General features: G+C 40.1%; 1 protein-coding gene across 1 annotated transcript; it reads right to left on the minus strand.

Annotated features, from left to right (window-relative positions):
- Positions 1–1,949: 1,949 nt before the first annotated feature.
- LOC146772596 (olfactory receptor 1f45-like) lies at positions 1,950–2,888 on the minus strand. The gene has a single exon (XM_085637019.1). The coding sequence runs from the start codon at positions 2,886–2,888 to the stop codon at positions 1,950–1,952; it is 939 nt and encodes a 312-aa protein (XP_085493145.1).
- Between the last annotated feature and the right edge of the window lie 13,201 nt (positions 2,889–16,089).

Below are 16,089 nucleotides of genomic sequence, written 5' to 3' on the forward strand. Positions count from 1 at the left end.
TTTGTCTATGAGCAGGGTGTCCCTGGAAATGGATTCTTCTTTCTCATAGGCTTCCCTGAGGATCCCCTCAGAGTAGCCTCGTTGCCTCATCCTGCACATTGCCTCTTCTGAACATAAAGCTCTTTCCTCCGGAATACTACAGATACGTTTAATGCGGAGGAGTTCCCCATAGGGGATGCTTTTTATGAGGTGAGGTGGATGGGCGCTGCTGGCGTGTAAAATGGAGTTGCCAGCGGTGGGTTTTCTGTACAGACAAGTTTCTATATGGTTATCAACAATCGTGACTTTTGTGTCCAAAAATTCAACTGATGTGTCATCAATGTTGAAAGTAAATTTTAGATTAAAAGTGTTGATGTTTCAAACTTCAATAAAATTTGTCACACTTTCACGATCACCTTTCCAAACCATAAAAACATTGTCGATGTATCTAAACCACTCAACGATATTAGCTCTGAACACATCGGTGTGGGTTCCCATGAGGACCTGCTCCTCCCACCAGCCCACATGCAAGCAGTCATAGCTGGGGGAGAAGCAAGCCCCCATGGCGACTCCCCTCTTTTGAGAATACAATTCATTAGCAAACATAAAATAGTTGTTGTTCAATGCCCAGTTAATAAGTTCTAAAAGCATGGCATTATGACTGTAAAATTTGATGGGTCTACAGTCCAAATAGTGTTTAATAGCAGCAATTCCTGTGTCATGTTCTATACTTGTATACAGAGACTCTATGTCAAGAGTCACCAACAAGAAATCCTCACACCATTGAATACTCGCTAGTTTCCTGATGAAATCACCTGTGTCCTTAACGTAAGTTGGTAACTCACGGACTAATGGCTGTAAAAAGTAGTCCACATACTTACTTGCATTCTCACTGATGCTCCCAATAGATGAAATGATGGGTCTGCCTGGTACCGGCTTCATTCCTTTGTGGATTTTAGGTATCAGACGGAACAAGGGAATGATCGGAAATTTGTTGAAGAGAAAATTGAATTCCTGGCTGGAAATTAATCCCTGCCTTTTATAGGCATGTAGCATTTTCTTCAGGGATTCCTAGAGGTGTTATAGATTTTCATGCTGATCTTCACATAACAGTTGGTGTCCGAGAGCTGCCTTTTAGCTTCAGTTTTATAATCCTCCTTCGGCCAAATGACGACGTTGCCGCCCTTATCCGACATACAAATTTCCAGACCAGGGTTATTGTTCAATTTCTGAATCAAGTTCTTATATTGTACATCCTGTTGCTTCAATTTTCTCCTGTTGGAACTGGTGGCCCGATACAGACTTTTCAAATCATTGGTTACCATCTCTTGAAAAATGTCAATGGCGTCCTTCGGCATCATAGGGATAAAATTAGATTTACCTTTAAATGGACTCAACCCAGCACATGATTCTGTGCCTATGATGGATGCAAGTCTCTCCTGTGAGGGTAGTATGTCCACGCAATACACACAATTCACAGCTATCTTTCTGAAACAAAAGCAGGAAATGGGGACCTCAATGTTGAAAGCCTGGAAGGGGCGGTTGAGGGTAATAACTCAAAGAAATTATGAAAAGCCCGCTGTAAACTGATAAAACTTGAGAAATACCTAAAACATCTGGAACCCAGAATCTTGGAGACAGTGCGGACACCGACTACTGGAGAACAAATATATCTGATAGGAGAGCAAGAGTACAGTCAGCTAATCTCAGCTATCCTCAATATATTAGTTAAAACTAGCAAAGAATGACAAGATGAAACATGGAACGATTTGACAACATATTAGATTTTGTAATGTTCCCCTATTCACGTGGACATACTGACACACAGTTCTATAATGTACAAATGTGCAGTAGCATTTGTCAAACTGAATAAAACTAAATTAAAAAATATATAAACACACATTCAAACATAAACCATAACATTGTAAACGTAACAAAACGCCAAACCTTTCCTCATTTTTCAGTAGAATTTATTGAGAACTCATGAATGTACCTCTTAACTTCTTGAATGCCTCTTTGACATCGTTATTTCTGACGCTATAAACAAATGGGTTCAGCATAGAAGTCCCCATGCAGTAAATTATACTTATCCATATGCCCTTATCAAGCGAGATGACTGAGGATGGACGGACATATATAAAAAGTATAGGCCCATAGAAAAGAGTAGTGGATGTGAGATGGGAGAAACATGTAGAAAAGGCTTTCCACCTTCCTTGGGAGGTCTTTATTTTAATAATGACTACAGTGATCTGACAATAAGAAATTACAATACAAAGAAAGGGAGCTAACACAACTGCAGTGGTCTCAGTGGAAAGAGCAAGCTCATTAATGGTGGTATCTGAACAGGATAACTTTAGAAGAGGCGGGATATCACAAAAGTAGTGATGGATTTCATTAGAGCCACAATAAAGTAACTTGGAGGCTAAGACACTATGCAGTGATGCGTGTAGTGAGACGAACACCCAGGAACAGCTCACGAGTGATACACAGAACCGCTTTGTCATAACCTGTGCATAATGTAACGGACGACAAATTGCCATATAACGATCGAACCCCATTATTCCCAACACAAAACTGCCCATATTGCCAAATGAAAGGAAAAAATGTAACTGGGTAATGCAAGCAGGGAACGATATGGTCCTCCTCACTGACAGGAGGTCCACCAGCAGCTTTGGCACTGTCATTGATGTCAAACAGACATCTAGACAGGCCAGGATGCTCAAAAAGAAATACATTGGTGTGTGAAGCCGAGAGTCCATCCTGATGATAGTAAATATTGTCAGGTTTCCAAGCAAGATGATTGTATACATAGTGAGGAAGATGAAGAAGAAAAGAACTTGCTGATCTGGGCAACTCTGGAATCCCAAGAGGATGAATTCTGTGGCCGAGCTCTGGTTTCTTTTCTCCATATCTGGAAGGAACAAAACAATGGTTTGGTAGCCTCACACCTGTTTTGCTACTTCCACCTGTCTTTCACATGTGTCACATACCCTACTTTTCAGTTAGAGTAACTCTTTTCTGGATCTGGAAAAGGGATATTATTTTCTATGTGTGTATATACACTAAGAAAACAAAGGTTAAAGTGACGTTCTAGTGAAGTGAAAATGTCATTTAAAACATAACGTTTTAAACTAAAGAAACACTGAAGTTCCCCAGATATAGTTACCTCCAGAAACTTTAACTCACCCCCTCACCATTGACAGTGTTGTCATCAATGATGGTATTTCAGATGTTGCTTTGATGTTATCAATGATGACATAGAACGTGCAATGAGTGATGTTAATTGTGAGGTCACAAGGAGTGCATGGTGAGGGCACAAGGAATTTCTAGGGGTTTGTAATGTAAAATAAGGTATTATTACCAGACCTAACTTTAACATCACTTTAACCTTAATTTTATTTTTTACAACTTCAAGGGATTTTTCCACGTAAAGTAATATTTTATTACCAGACCCTACCATACCAACCCTGCGCACGGCCTCCAGCAATGCCCAATGTGTCTTATGGTCATTAGTGCAGTTCTTGACCTAAAATTATATTGCCAGATGAGGAATTTAACAGACACATCTCATTAAGACAAATGATAACTAAACAATGTGTTTAAACTGTATTCAAGGTTTAATAAGTTCCTGATGTCATTGATTTCTTCAGAACTATTACATTTCTTATGCACCATAATACCAGTAAATAAACAGTACAATACCTACTTAATGTGGGTTGTTTCACGGATATGCTTCTTGATCTGCGTCTTCTGCTAGCCGTGAAAGGATGTGCCTGTAAGTGCCTCAGATTTTATGGAATATTGGTGCCACATGTACCCCTCTAAATACCTTCCAGGGTGAAAAGCTTATGGCAAAATATAATATAATGTGGATGACATCATCAGTGATATGACCAGTGACATCATCGATTACGTTATTTGAGATGTCGTAAGTGATGTCATCAATGATATCTTTTAACATGTCTTAAGCTGTTGTCTTTTTATAGGCGAGGGATAAAGACAAGAGGGTCCTTATACGAGAATAAAATGATTTAATTCACAAATGAAGTGAAAGCCCACAAGCATTTCGAATGTCCGTTTTAACAGCCGTCCAGGAGAGCTCAGGAATATTGAGCCAACCCCTTGACAACCATATAACACAAAGAATGCCCAAGCATCATCAGTTCTCAACCAAAGCAATTCTAGCAGAAACTTTTCAATAACCTTATATCCCTTTTATCATACTTTAAGAGACCACATCATTAGTGTTATAGTAATCCATGTACGCCTTTCAATTGCCAACAGGCATAGGTGTGGCCGGTATAGTCAACGGACACCTATGTTATCACCCCAAAATACTTTAATAGCAAAGCTATGGTCTCTATCACTAGAAAATATTGTTTAATGCTTCCCTTCATGTGTGAATTTTTTTCTTGTAGAAATAGTGCTAATAGATAGGGTGCCTTGGGACGGGTTTGCTAACATGTTGCCCTATATCATGTTCTCAAGTTTCCTACACTGCTTCCTCTCAGCGTTGACCCTGGCAGCTTTTTTCTGATACACGGCTTTGTTCAGTTGGTTTGATGCTCTACCTTGCAAAGACCTTGTGCATGTAGCTGTCACGTGGTGGTTTATAGAAATTCCTCTCTCCAAAATATGTTGTCTACTGATGCATCCCTGGGTTGTTCCTGAATAGGCGGTAAGAGGGAGGGAATCTTGTGGGAATGGAAACATTTCTCCCTCTCTAATGTAACTGTTGATGGCACCCGGAACTGACCTTTAGACCAGGTGACCAGTCTACCATAATGGGAAAATATAATTCTGCACCCAACATTATTGACATGACGCCCTGCAAGGGTACTTTCTGTGTTTTTATTTTAATGAACTGCTAATAAACAGATTTTAAAAAGGGGGATATCCTGAATTCCTTCCGCCACCTTCTCACCATTTGTTCTTTGTCACCCCTCCAGTCCTGCCCATACCACCAATTTTTCAGAGGTTTATATGCATTTTTGGCATCCAGAATCGGTGGCCAGTGATGATGTGCTCATTGCATCACAAGGATACACTTATATTGTCTGGCTACTGCTCCTAAGAAGCTCATTGTAATTACAGTGACTATGCAATCTAAGATGCAATCTAAGATGTGATGCTTGACTATGTAAACATTATTGGAAAGTATAAGGAGGAGTCAAGATGGGAGAGGATGCGAAAACAATTTTTCCACTTAATCCACCATCTGCCGCATAACTCACTTCAACAGAAATTGTATCTAACTTAAACTGTTCAGTTATTGAAAGAAGCATCACTCGTGGTGCGATCAGTGGCCGATCCTGTCCAAAGGTTTACAGGTTAACTTTCAGTGCAGAGGGCCATATTCAGGTGTTGAATTGGTACAGATGAAATCAATCTTTCTCAGAAAGTACAGATATGTGTTTGAGTAAGAAAACAGTGATTCAGCACTGCCACATCAAGTACCATGCGAGGCAGCATAGTTGCCTTTTCCGGTGCCATAATTTAGTAAGCTCAGCTACAGAATTTGGTAATACATTGCCCCATAACTCCAGAGGCCCTGATTATTAGTGGCCCTTTATTATCCGGTCTCTCCGGGTCCTCCATTACCATAGTGGGGCTCCATCAGGGTTCAGAACGCGTTATACTAGTTTACACATTTATTAGAGAGATGCACTGATAATCAGATGTCCAGATTAGTCCAAACACTAAGCCCATGCTACACCAAGTGACACCTCCCAAATTATATTTTATTTATTGTTTTTAGGCTGAATGAAGGTTATTAAGTAACTTGTTAAAATTATGTGATCTTTTGTCTAAAATAACATGACAGTAATAGATGGTGTGAATTTCTTATGGGTACCTAATATATATTTCTGTAACTGATCCAGATTCCTGGAGTGAATTATACAGTCAAAGGACTGGTTTGACCTCATAAATCTAAGCACATTTTTCAAACTTTCATTCAGCCGCCGAGCCTCTATTTGGAATCCTCGGGTGGCACACTTGGCTAAATTGGTCATACTTCAACTTACCCAATCATAAATTAATCCATGCTCATTGTTCTGCGATGACATTGCTGCTATTTTTATTCTCCATGGGTCCACGAGTTCTCTTTAAGAGAAGGGAGCGAGCTACCATTTGGTGGTCACCTTCACTTCTGAAAATAAATAGTTCTTTCTCTAATGTAATACAGGAACATCAAATGTTTGTTGCAGCTCTGCAAATCTTCGGTTTGATTATTCCTCTATCAATTCAAATATTTAAATAGGCCCTCCTTCCCTAGGGACCTCTGATCCGAAGTCTCTAGGCAGAAGACAATCACTGATTCATTAACACAACTAGCTTCAAATAATTGCTTTAAGAATGTACTCTCTGATATCAAGAGACAAATGGCTGGTTTCCAATTAATCTGTTTGTCTGAAATACGTGTAAAATAACCATTACGTTCATGAGAAGCTGCTGTAGGTATGTTTACGTATATATTATTTGCCACATAATTGCTTTGTGGTACACAGTATTGATTAAATTGATACTGTTTTGAAACTATCAATAAAATGGAATATCTCAAGTGCAATTCTTATTATGAAAAATAAATGGTTTGGGGATATAATGGGATATAACTTTGTTTTTAGTTCAGTTTTATTTTAGGGATTTGGTGAAGTTTTGTTAGTAGGTGGGTGAAGCTGACAACTATAACATTTTGCAACATTAGAGGACACAATGAGACCCTCCATGTTGATAGCCTCAGATGGAAGGCTATTAGTACTCACTGAAAAAATCCCTTTAAACTGATAAAGCCTGACGATTACGTTGAACATTCTGAACCTAGTGCAGACACCGTCCCTTTGGGCCCACACATACCCCCCACTGTTGACACATTCTTACCCTGACATAACCATGAACCCCTCTTCCCCGCTCAGGTAACATGATATTTTCCCAAAACAGTGACTATGACAGAGGAAGAGTAAAGTCAGCTAATCTCAGTTAACCTCTATATGTTAGTTGACACTGAGAAAGTGAAGATATGCAACAAAACCACTCTCCACAAAAGCCAAATCTAGCAAAGAATGAAAAGGTGAACATGATACAAGTTCAAAACATATGTTATGTTTTATTATGTTGCCCTATACACTTGGGAATATTGACACAAAATTCTGTAATGTACAAGTGTGCAGTTGTATTTACCAAACTCAATAAAACTAAATTTGCAGGTCTTTCCTCTTTTTTCAGCAAAACATGATTAAGAACTTGTCAATGTACCTCTCAACTTCTTGAAAGCCTCCTTGACAAGCGAGTAGACTGAGGATGGACGAATGTATGTAAAAAATATAGGCCAGTAGTGGACCTTTATGGAAATCCTAAAAATGTATGGGTTCATGTTATTTGTCCATGTGTTGCCCCACAACATCTAACAAGTAAACATGAGCACATCTGCAATACTTTAAGTGTGAACATGCATTTTATTATACCTACGCCCCAATTACGAGATTTCGCCGGTGGGGTGGTGCGGCGGTGCAGACCGCTGCACCACAGATCCGACGTAACACCCGCCACTCACCTGCCCTATAACCACTACAAAGTAGTCATCCAAGAGGGTGGCGTGGCCGTCCCATGGTTGTGCCTCTGTTAAAGGTGGCCCTGCCAGTAAAAGAGGCCCCACAATGGGACCGCACTACAATGCTCCTGCATGGTATGGACACCTGTGTGTATCCACATGTGTGTGGGGGTCTTCGCCAGGGAACGCGGGTCCCTGGTGAAGCAGGCAGTTCCCTGGCAGGCTGACTGCCCAAGTTGTAATCGGGTGGTCGGACCACCAGTGCGGTAGTGGCTGGATATGCCACCGCTGCGCCACCGCGAGTCTGGTGGTCCTCAGACCGCCGGACTCATATTAGGCCCCTATGCGTCTATTTGCTTTGCTGCTTGCCCTGCTAAACCATTAGTACATCTCTTATGATATTAATTTGTTTGTGAATTGCAAACACAATTGTTCCAAAACCTGGGAACATATTCTTAAACATGCCATTATAAATCAATGTATGCATCTCATCACTATGTTCTTTCCCATTTCCAATGGAAAAAAATAGAATAATTATGTTTAGATAGTAAAAGCATAAGTAATTCATCAACATTTTCAAAACACAAACATGTTATTTGCTGGAAAATAACATTTCAGAATATAAAGTACTTGGGAACATAATATACAGGAAGTAATGTATTAGATCAGGATTTGTCCAGCTCTCATTTCCCCAAGCAGATGTCTTTGTTTCCATTTGTATTCCATGTCATAAAACCTTTCTCAATATATTCATCCAAGAACTCAAAAAGATAAACCACATTCTTCCTAGAAATGAACAAACAAATGAAATCTGTGCATTGCATTATAAACGTATGTTTTACCATTATTTTGATTTCTTAGTAGAAACTTGACTAAGGGTATTTTGCTTACAATTTAGGCTTATTCCCCTTTATTGGAACTGAACAGTGACCAAATTGCTAATACTGAAATATTATTCTTGATGCATTCGATATATGCATACACAAATCAGCAAACCAAATTCTATCAGCATATTTGCTTGTGTTTTCCACTGTGAGATGAGGGTCAGCAATGTCCATTGAAGCTTTGAAGCATGTGTCTGTAGTTCTGTGAGAAGACTCTTCAAAGTGTCTCCATGCCGTTCATCAGAAAAAGGACTTGGAGGCAGGATGTCATCTAAATCAAGACAAAAGGTGAGGGGGACTTTGATTGTCTCTGCTTGCCCCTGATATTTTAATTCTTCCCAAACAGACACAATCTTGCAGCTTAGTGCCTATCATATTTTTAAAAGAGACTTTCTTGATGACCCAGTCTACTTCATTTTGTTTGTTTTGACATTTAAGGTAATATAAATGGATTCTCAATTTCTGGAGCATGTTCTGCATCAACTGTCCTCAAAGGAATTACTGTAAAAGTGAGTTAGATGTAAGTTCAAGCTTGCGTTGTATATTCCTTTGATCATTTCTTTACAAGAAAGTATTTTTTGAAATCGTTTTCACTTTGTAAGTTATGTTTTTGATAGTATTTCATTCAATGGGATATTTTCACATTCTGATAATATGAAATTTAAATCTTCTGAGATACAAACCCTGGGACTTTAAAAGTTTTCATCAAATCCATTTCGAGTTCTAAATAAGGAGCTGTTGGCAGCGTTACATTATCAAATGCTATTTCTGAGCTTACCTTTTTTGGATCTGTGCTTAGGACTCACTGCTCTTCAGTTTTTTTAGGGTATCCAAGAGGGACACAATCAGTGAAATGATTGCCAGTTTCGTACTGCAATGCCACTGAAAGCTGATCGGGTCTGCTGTATAGGATGGACCACATAGTATGTCTTTACAGTGAACAGAGACACCAATTGCAGGTTTTTGTCTCCCAGGTCTCATTTGTACTATTGCCATTATTGTTTGTTTCGTTCCCAGTACCTGCAAAAGATATTGATAGCCTGGACTAAACTCTTCCTTCAGTCCTAATTCTTCTACCACAATTTCACCAACCTTCATCAACCAGCCAGTCACTGGATAAAATGATCGAGTTTTTGTCTTGCTAAGACCACATGGCTATGCTGCAATTCTGCAACAATATAAAACATCATTGCTCATTGTTTTAACAATTAATATCACTATGTTGTTTTAAGTTTTAAATGTTCATTTAAGTCTTCATCTGATATCTATATCTCATCAACACATAAAACTACACTCCGATCACAATGTAACAGGTCACCTTTTCTTGCTGAGTATACCCTGCAGCCGATCTTATACACCTGAAGTAATTGTGTGAATCCGATTTTGATTTTGTCTAATGAGAAGGATGTTAAACTTTGAGAAAAACAATTGCTATATTTAATGTGATTTTGTATTTTTGCATGTTAGTTGAATCATTACTTTAGTGCTATGAGCATTTTGTACTGTATATGTTTTGCAATGCAAGTTCAAAGTGTGATAGTCCAATAAAATTCTCCAAGGCTTATCAGACTTTCAAATTGAGGGACATTTACATCATTGACTGTTGTGGATGATGATCCCTGATACTGTTAGTCAGTGGTTCTTAACTTTTTGACTTCTGTGAACCTCATTAAATCATTACTGGAAGCTGGGGATACCCTCTAATCAATTTCTACAACTTGAACATCAAAAAAATGCACACAAATACAGAAACATGAGTACATCAAACCAATAAACAACTTTTTAAATATTTAATTAACTAACAACAAAATTGAAAAAAGAAATGAAATGTTAATGGGAAGGTTACAGGTTTTCGAAAGGTAATTTTATAAAAGAAAAAAAAAGAAGAAGCAATATACTAGACTCTAGGATACATCATTGTCTATTTTACTCCTAATACATGCTTTCTTTTTGTCTGCACATTTTATTATTTTTTTATTTATTTATTTATTTGTAGAGTTTTATATAGCGCTAACTAGAACCAGAGGTATCAGATTGCTTTGCATAGATGTGAAGTAAATAAACAGTTGCACTAGTTACATCGCTTACAAGAGAACAAAAAACACAAAAACAAGTCACAAGGAACATAGAGTGGAATGTATGAAGTTACAATGCAAACATTTACAATGCATGCCTTTCCAACGCAGTTTTTACATCGCAACATCCATTACAATGCATGTTTTTAAAAAGCATGCCATTACAACGCAAACCATTACAATGCATACCATTACATTGCATAATTTTTGGGGGTTGCAGTAGGGTAAGTGTTGGATAGTGTAGGGGTAACAATTACTATTCCCACTCCAGTGAGTGCAACATTAGGGTAAGTGTTGGATAGTGTAGGGGTAACAATTACTATTACCACTCCTGAGAGTGCTACAGTAGGGTAAGTGTTGGATAGTGAAGGGGTTAAAATTACTATTCCCACTCCAGTGAGTGCAACAGTAGGGTAAGTGTTGGATAGTGTATGGGTAAAAACTGTGCGTTGTAATGGTATGCGTTGTAATGGCATGCGTTGTAGTGAAATGCGTTGTAATGGTAGCGTTGTAATGGCATGCGTTGTAAAGGTAGTGCGTTGTAATGACTGCGTTGTAACGGTCGTTTCCCCGTAGAGGGTGGTGGGGTAGTGGAATTGAGATAGTAGCTGGAAATCAGTCCAAGACAGGCGTACCGGCAATGAAGGAGGTTAGACATGAGGGGTCCCTCCAAAGTCAATGTCAAGGTACCCCCAGTCCGGTCGGGGTTGCTGAATCCACAGCATCCGGGGCCAGCCCCGCTCTCTGCGCCAAAGCACCCTGGTTGTGGAGAGGGCCAGAAGGAGTGGTCGAAATGGATGTTTCGCACGGACCATCCTTGTCGATAGGTTGTAGGCGTCCCAAAGGGGGGGATCGTCGTTAGAAAAAGACAGGCTGCCGAACAAAGATAAAGACAAGCCGCAAGCGGCGATCTCTGTATCCGATCAACGTACCAAGATGGAGGACTCAGGTCATAATCCCATAGACCTCCAGTAAAAAATGGAGGTATTTCGGAACTTCCAAACCTCAATCACAAAACGGGGAGGAAGTCAGCCTCTGGGTGCAGGACACGATGGGGGGGGGGCAGCCACTGGGACGAGAGGGTGAAAGACAGGAACACACGGCTCTCTCCCGGTTCATCAAGGAATCGCTCGGGGACACAAGGGCGGCAGCATCGCAGCATTCACTTGCTGCTTTGTCTGGGGAAAGCGACTCAGGTGCCAAAGCAGCAGCCACAGGAAGCATAGAAAGAGAAAGTCATGGCAGGATGCCTAGTAACCGCGGCCATGCCAGGAAGGTAGGTGATGGCCGTGGACAACACTCCAGGGGTGATCCCCAGCTCATCTCCTCTCAGCTGCATACGCAGCTCAACCGTGCTTCGGCCATGTTGCATGGGCTCCACTGGCAGCAGTCTTTTGTGGCTTCTCGTTTGCTGCTGTAGCCGGTATCAATTCAATCCTCGATAGCCGCATAGTAGCCCTGGAGAATCGCGGAAACGCAGACCACAGATCCCAGGGGTTGGTCAGATGGGGGGTTTTCCCAGGGAATTATGACAAAAGGCGATTCCAAGCCTTACCTGTCGGCCATCTTGGAGCCATAACATGAACTGTTCTCCTTCAGTTGAGGACACCAATCACACATACCAGATTCCATTTACTTTAATAATGCTGCTCTCATATTTCAAGATAAAGATTCCAATTCAATTTTTAGCTTCTAATTTTGAATTACTTCACTTTTCTAAAGTGTTTTAAAATGTTCAGTTCTCAAGTTAGCTTTTTTATATTTATGTTTGCTATAAATATGCTAGTAATATTTTATTTCCTAAACCAACTCCCTGAGAAGGTGTTGCGGTCCCTCATGACCCATAGACCACTGGGTAAGAATCACTGCTGTACTTCATTTCACAATTTATTTGATATTTCTTTTTTGACTCGGTTATACAGGACATTGTCTCTAAAACTGAAGTTTATCCCTAAAAGGGATCACAAGTGGTGTTTGACCTTTATCTCACCCCACTGTTTTTTTTAATGATGCAGGAGCCAATTCTAGGGTCCATTGCAAGGCATACTGGTCCTTAAGCCTCTGGGGCACTAGCAACAGAATGCTCCAGTTATAACCTACTATCTTATTGGACCCTAAATTATTCCTTATGGTGGCAAATCTCACAAGAATTATGCTATAGAATCAGTAAATTGAGTACAGAAAATAATTGAAGTTGTTCATTCAATATACTTTTTGACCTAAATCTGGACTCTACATATGCCCATCAGAGGTTACTATTTGTATATTATTATTCTCCAAAATCAGGTGTGGTTTGAGTTTCTGGTGGGATATAGGTATTTCCACCACACTTTCTTTTACAGTTGCCAGATATGCCCCTTTTCAGCAGAACTCGCTTTCTGTGAGACATCCTCCTTCCTTGACACAGCTACTCTTTTCTTCTAAATAGTTTGCTTCGGTGGTCCAGTGAGCGCAGAAGGTGCATGTGAGAATACCTGTCGCCTTACGGTGTCCCAATGAGAAATACAGAAATAAGTGATGTATTGAATGCTTGAATTAATCTTAATCACTGGCAACTAATGAATTATCATTTTTTTGCCACCCATGCCATCTCAGGTTTGACCCATCCATACTCCCATCTGCATTGGTCTTGCATGGAATAGTCCAGCCTAGTCTGGAAGTTCTTATGGGACTGCTCCCGTAGGAGCAGGATCAAGGCAGTTTTGCCTGAGACCAGACCCTGTCAACTGTGCCATAGTGGACAGAAAATGATGGACTGGGATGCGGTGCTGAGTGATTGCCAGTGACTTAAATTAATCCAAGCATTCCACCCATCACTATGTTCTTGTTGCAGTGCACGCAGATTGAGGCAGGTGGAATGTTAAGTGTGTCTATAAGTAGAATCTGGTTATTAAAGGGTACAACAGGAATGAGTGTTTGGCTGTCAGTTGAGGAAAGTGAAGGACAGTGCAGTACTCACTACCATGCCGCTTCTTCTGTTGTACTACATCATGTTATCAATAGATGATTGGAAAACTTCAATATGTGTCATAATTCGCCTTTGTCTTAAGGGAGTTTTGAATGATGACCAGCAGGGAGGAAAATATCTTTTTAAACTATGGTTGAAGAACATGGCTGGGAGGGAGAAACATTTGCTGTTTGCTGCTGTGCACTTGGTTGGACGGGGCAAAAAATAAGCTGAGGTAACGCAATAAAAGTGGCCCACCTTTATTTTCCAGGTAGTAAAATCAAGCAACTCTGGACATTTTAACACATGCTGTCTGCGTGGTCTGTGAGCGGTGTAGAGCTACTGGTATTTGTATTTTCTACCGGCAATTCAATTTCAAAAAGTAGAAAAAATGTGGCAGTGAGATTCATTATGTTCCTTCTTTATGAAAAAGATAAAAACATTGACACATCCCTGTTCTCCTACTAACAAAATGCAATTGGCCCATCCATACTGTTCGCAATGAGATAACAGAATTCCCAGCCTGCATAGTGCTGCCAGCTATTGCTGCCTAATGTTTATTTAACAACACCAGGTCACACACATTCACAACACTGGTGCACCACTCCACAAAACTGGCCCACATACAGACACATAACCTGCCTAGGCAAAGCCTAAAACCAGCCCACCTTCCCAAAAACCTTGCCGACACACAGTCACCAAACCATCCCACCACACCACAAAACAAGCCAACACAGCTGCAAAACCAGCCCAAAGCACCACAAAACCAGCCCATGCGCAGCCAAAAAACAGGCCCACCACACCGGAAAACTTTCCCAAACCCAGCCAAAAAATGCAGTCCACACACTGACCTGGCAACTAGCCTATCTGACACTGCCAAACTGCCCTATTGGCTAGTCCGAGCCTCTCTGTGGAGCCATCTGAGGAAGACACAATGGGAGGAAGAAATCAATGTTGTGCAGACATCGAAGGCCACAGAGAAACAAATGACGTGGGGTGGTTGAAGGCCCCATGAAGCACAGGTCACACATTCTAATGACCTGAGTTAATTCTTCCTACGTTACTACATATTGGAAAACTGACGCATGATGTAATCACGTAATGTATTGTGAATTAGAGGCAGGTACTATAGCATAAATTTTGCCATAACTGTCTTTGGATTATTATAACCCCTCTTTAAAGTACCTACAAGTACCTAAAAAAATAGTTTTTACCTAAAATGTTTTTAAAAATATGTTATAAAATGTACTTGTTGTTCTATTCTTAAAGAATGAGAACATGATTCCCCCCCCCCCACCTTTTTCAGAAAGAGGTTTCTCAACTGCTGCTGTTGTTTGGTGACTCGTGAACTATTCACGTTTTTTAAGTTCTGGCTGCAGGCAGCTTCATCTGCCTACCAGAGCTCATATAACCAGCACACACAACATAGAAACAGAGTAGCTTTGGATCTGCACCCTTCAGAATTACTTCTTTGGGCCAGCCCCTACAACCAGTGCTTGTTTGAGTGTGCTTCACTTAGCAGTTTATGTTGGCATGGGGGGGTTGAAAAGGAGTGAGTTATTGGGTTTATAGCTGCTCTTGACATAGAGCTGAAGCTTCAAATGGAGCCAGGCATTTCACAGCCTCTTCCGCTGCAGTCTAGAGAGAGCTCACGTTTTCCCCTCAAAAAAGTTCCTTCATGACTTTTATTTCAGAGGTGTTTGACGAGCAATAAAAAGACTTTCATAGCCCTTCTGACTAGTTGTAACTAAAAATATTAGGGTGTCTGCATCTGCTTTTTCCATAACATTTAGGAGGTGCATTCAGAGCCGGATAACTAGCATCACTATCATATTGCAGTGCTAGCATGATTATTAAGCCTCTAGAAATAAAGCAAAAATCATACGAACCTCAATACTGAAGACACAACTCTATGTGTTGCAGCTAAACCATCTCTCTAATCTGCTATGCTCAAAAGCAAATTGTTTTCTGGTTTTGTTTTTTATGTTCAGCTAGCAATAAAAGGAGATATTACAAATAGTGTACTGTGTTTATTTAATAAACATTAGCAAAGCCAAAATATCTGACTTCTAAGCAGAGGTTCATCTTCAATGATTTATGTGGCTGTGTGTGGTGTTATGGATGGGTGAGATTCTGCATGCAAGAAAAAGCCAATAAGTAAAGGAATAGATTGGTGAGTGCAAGGATGTGTGATCGAGTGCATGGATGGAAGCATTAGTCCCGGCCCCTTGATGTACCTCCATAAAAAAATTGTTGTCCAGAAATTTTGATTTCTGTTTTTGTATTATTAGAGAAGTAATTTAGCTTGGGTAGACATTGTTAATCCGGGCCGAATTTTTCTGGATGACATTTTTAAAAATGGCGGATGTGTTGCAGTGATGATGTAATATTTCAGGAACCATGAGACCTATATAATTCATTTTGGTGTCAAAACTGAGGTGTTGGGAGTCAAGTAGTCTTATCGAGACAGAAAAAACTCCTCAGAGCAACCCTTCCGCCATTTTCCAAAATGACGGCTCTATAATGATGTATTTTAGCCATCATATTGGTAATTTATATTAATATTGTTTTTGTTTCAGGTTTCTTGTTGATTCAAATTTGTAAAAACAACAGTTGATGGACAGAATGCAGAACAATGTCATACATTCACCCCAG

Source organism: Triturus cristatus, chromosome 12, assembly GCF_964204655.1.
Source record: "Triturus cristatus chromosome 12, aTriCri1.1, whole genome shotgun sequence".
NCBI classification, from domain to species: Eukaryota; Metazoa; Chordata; class Amphibia; order Caudata; family Salamandridae; genus Triturus; species Triturus cristatus.

Excerpts from the sequence above, each read along its gene's own strand:
- LOC146772596 (XM_085637019.1), bottom strand. The coding sequence starts at position 2,888 with ATGGAGAAAAGAAACCAGAGCTCGGCCACAGAATTCATCCTCTTGGGA.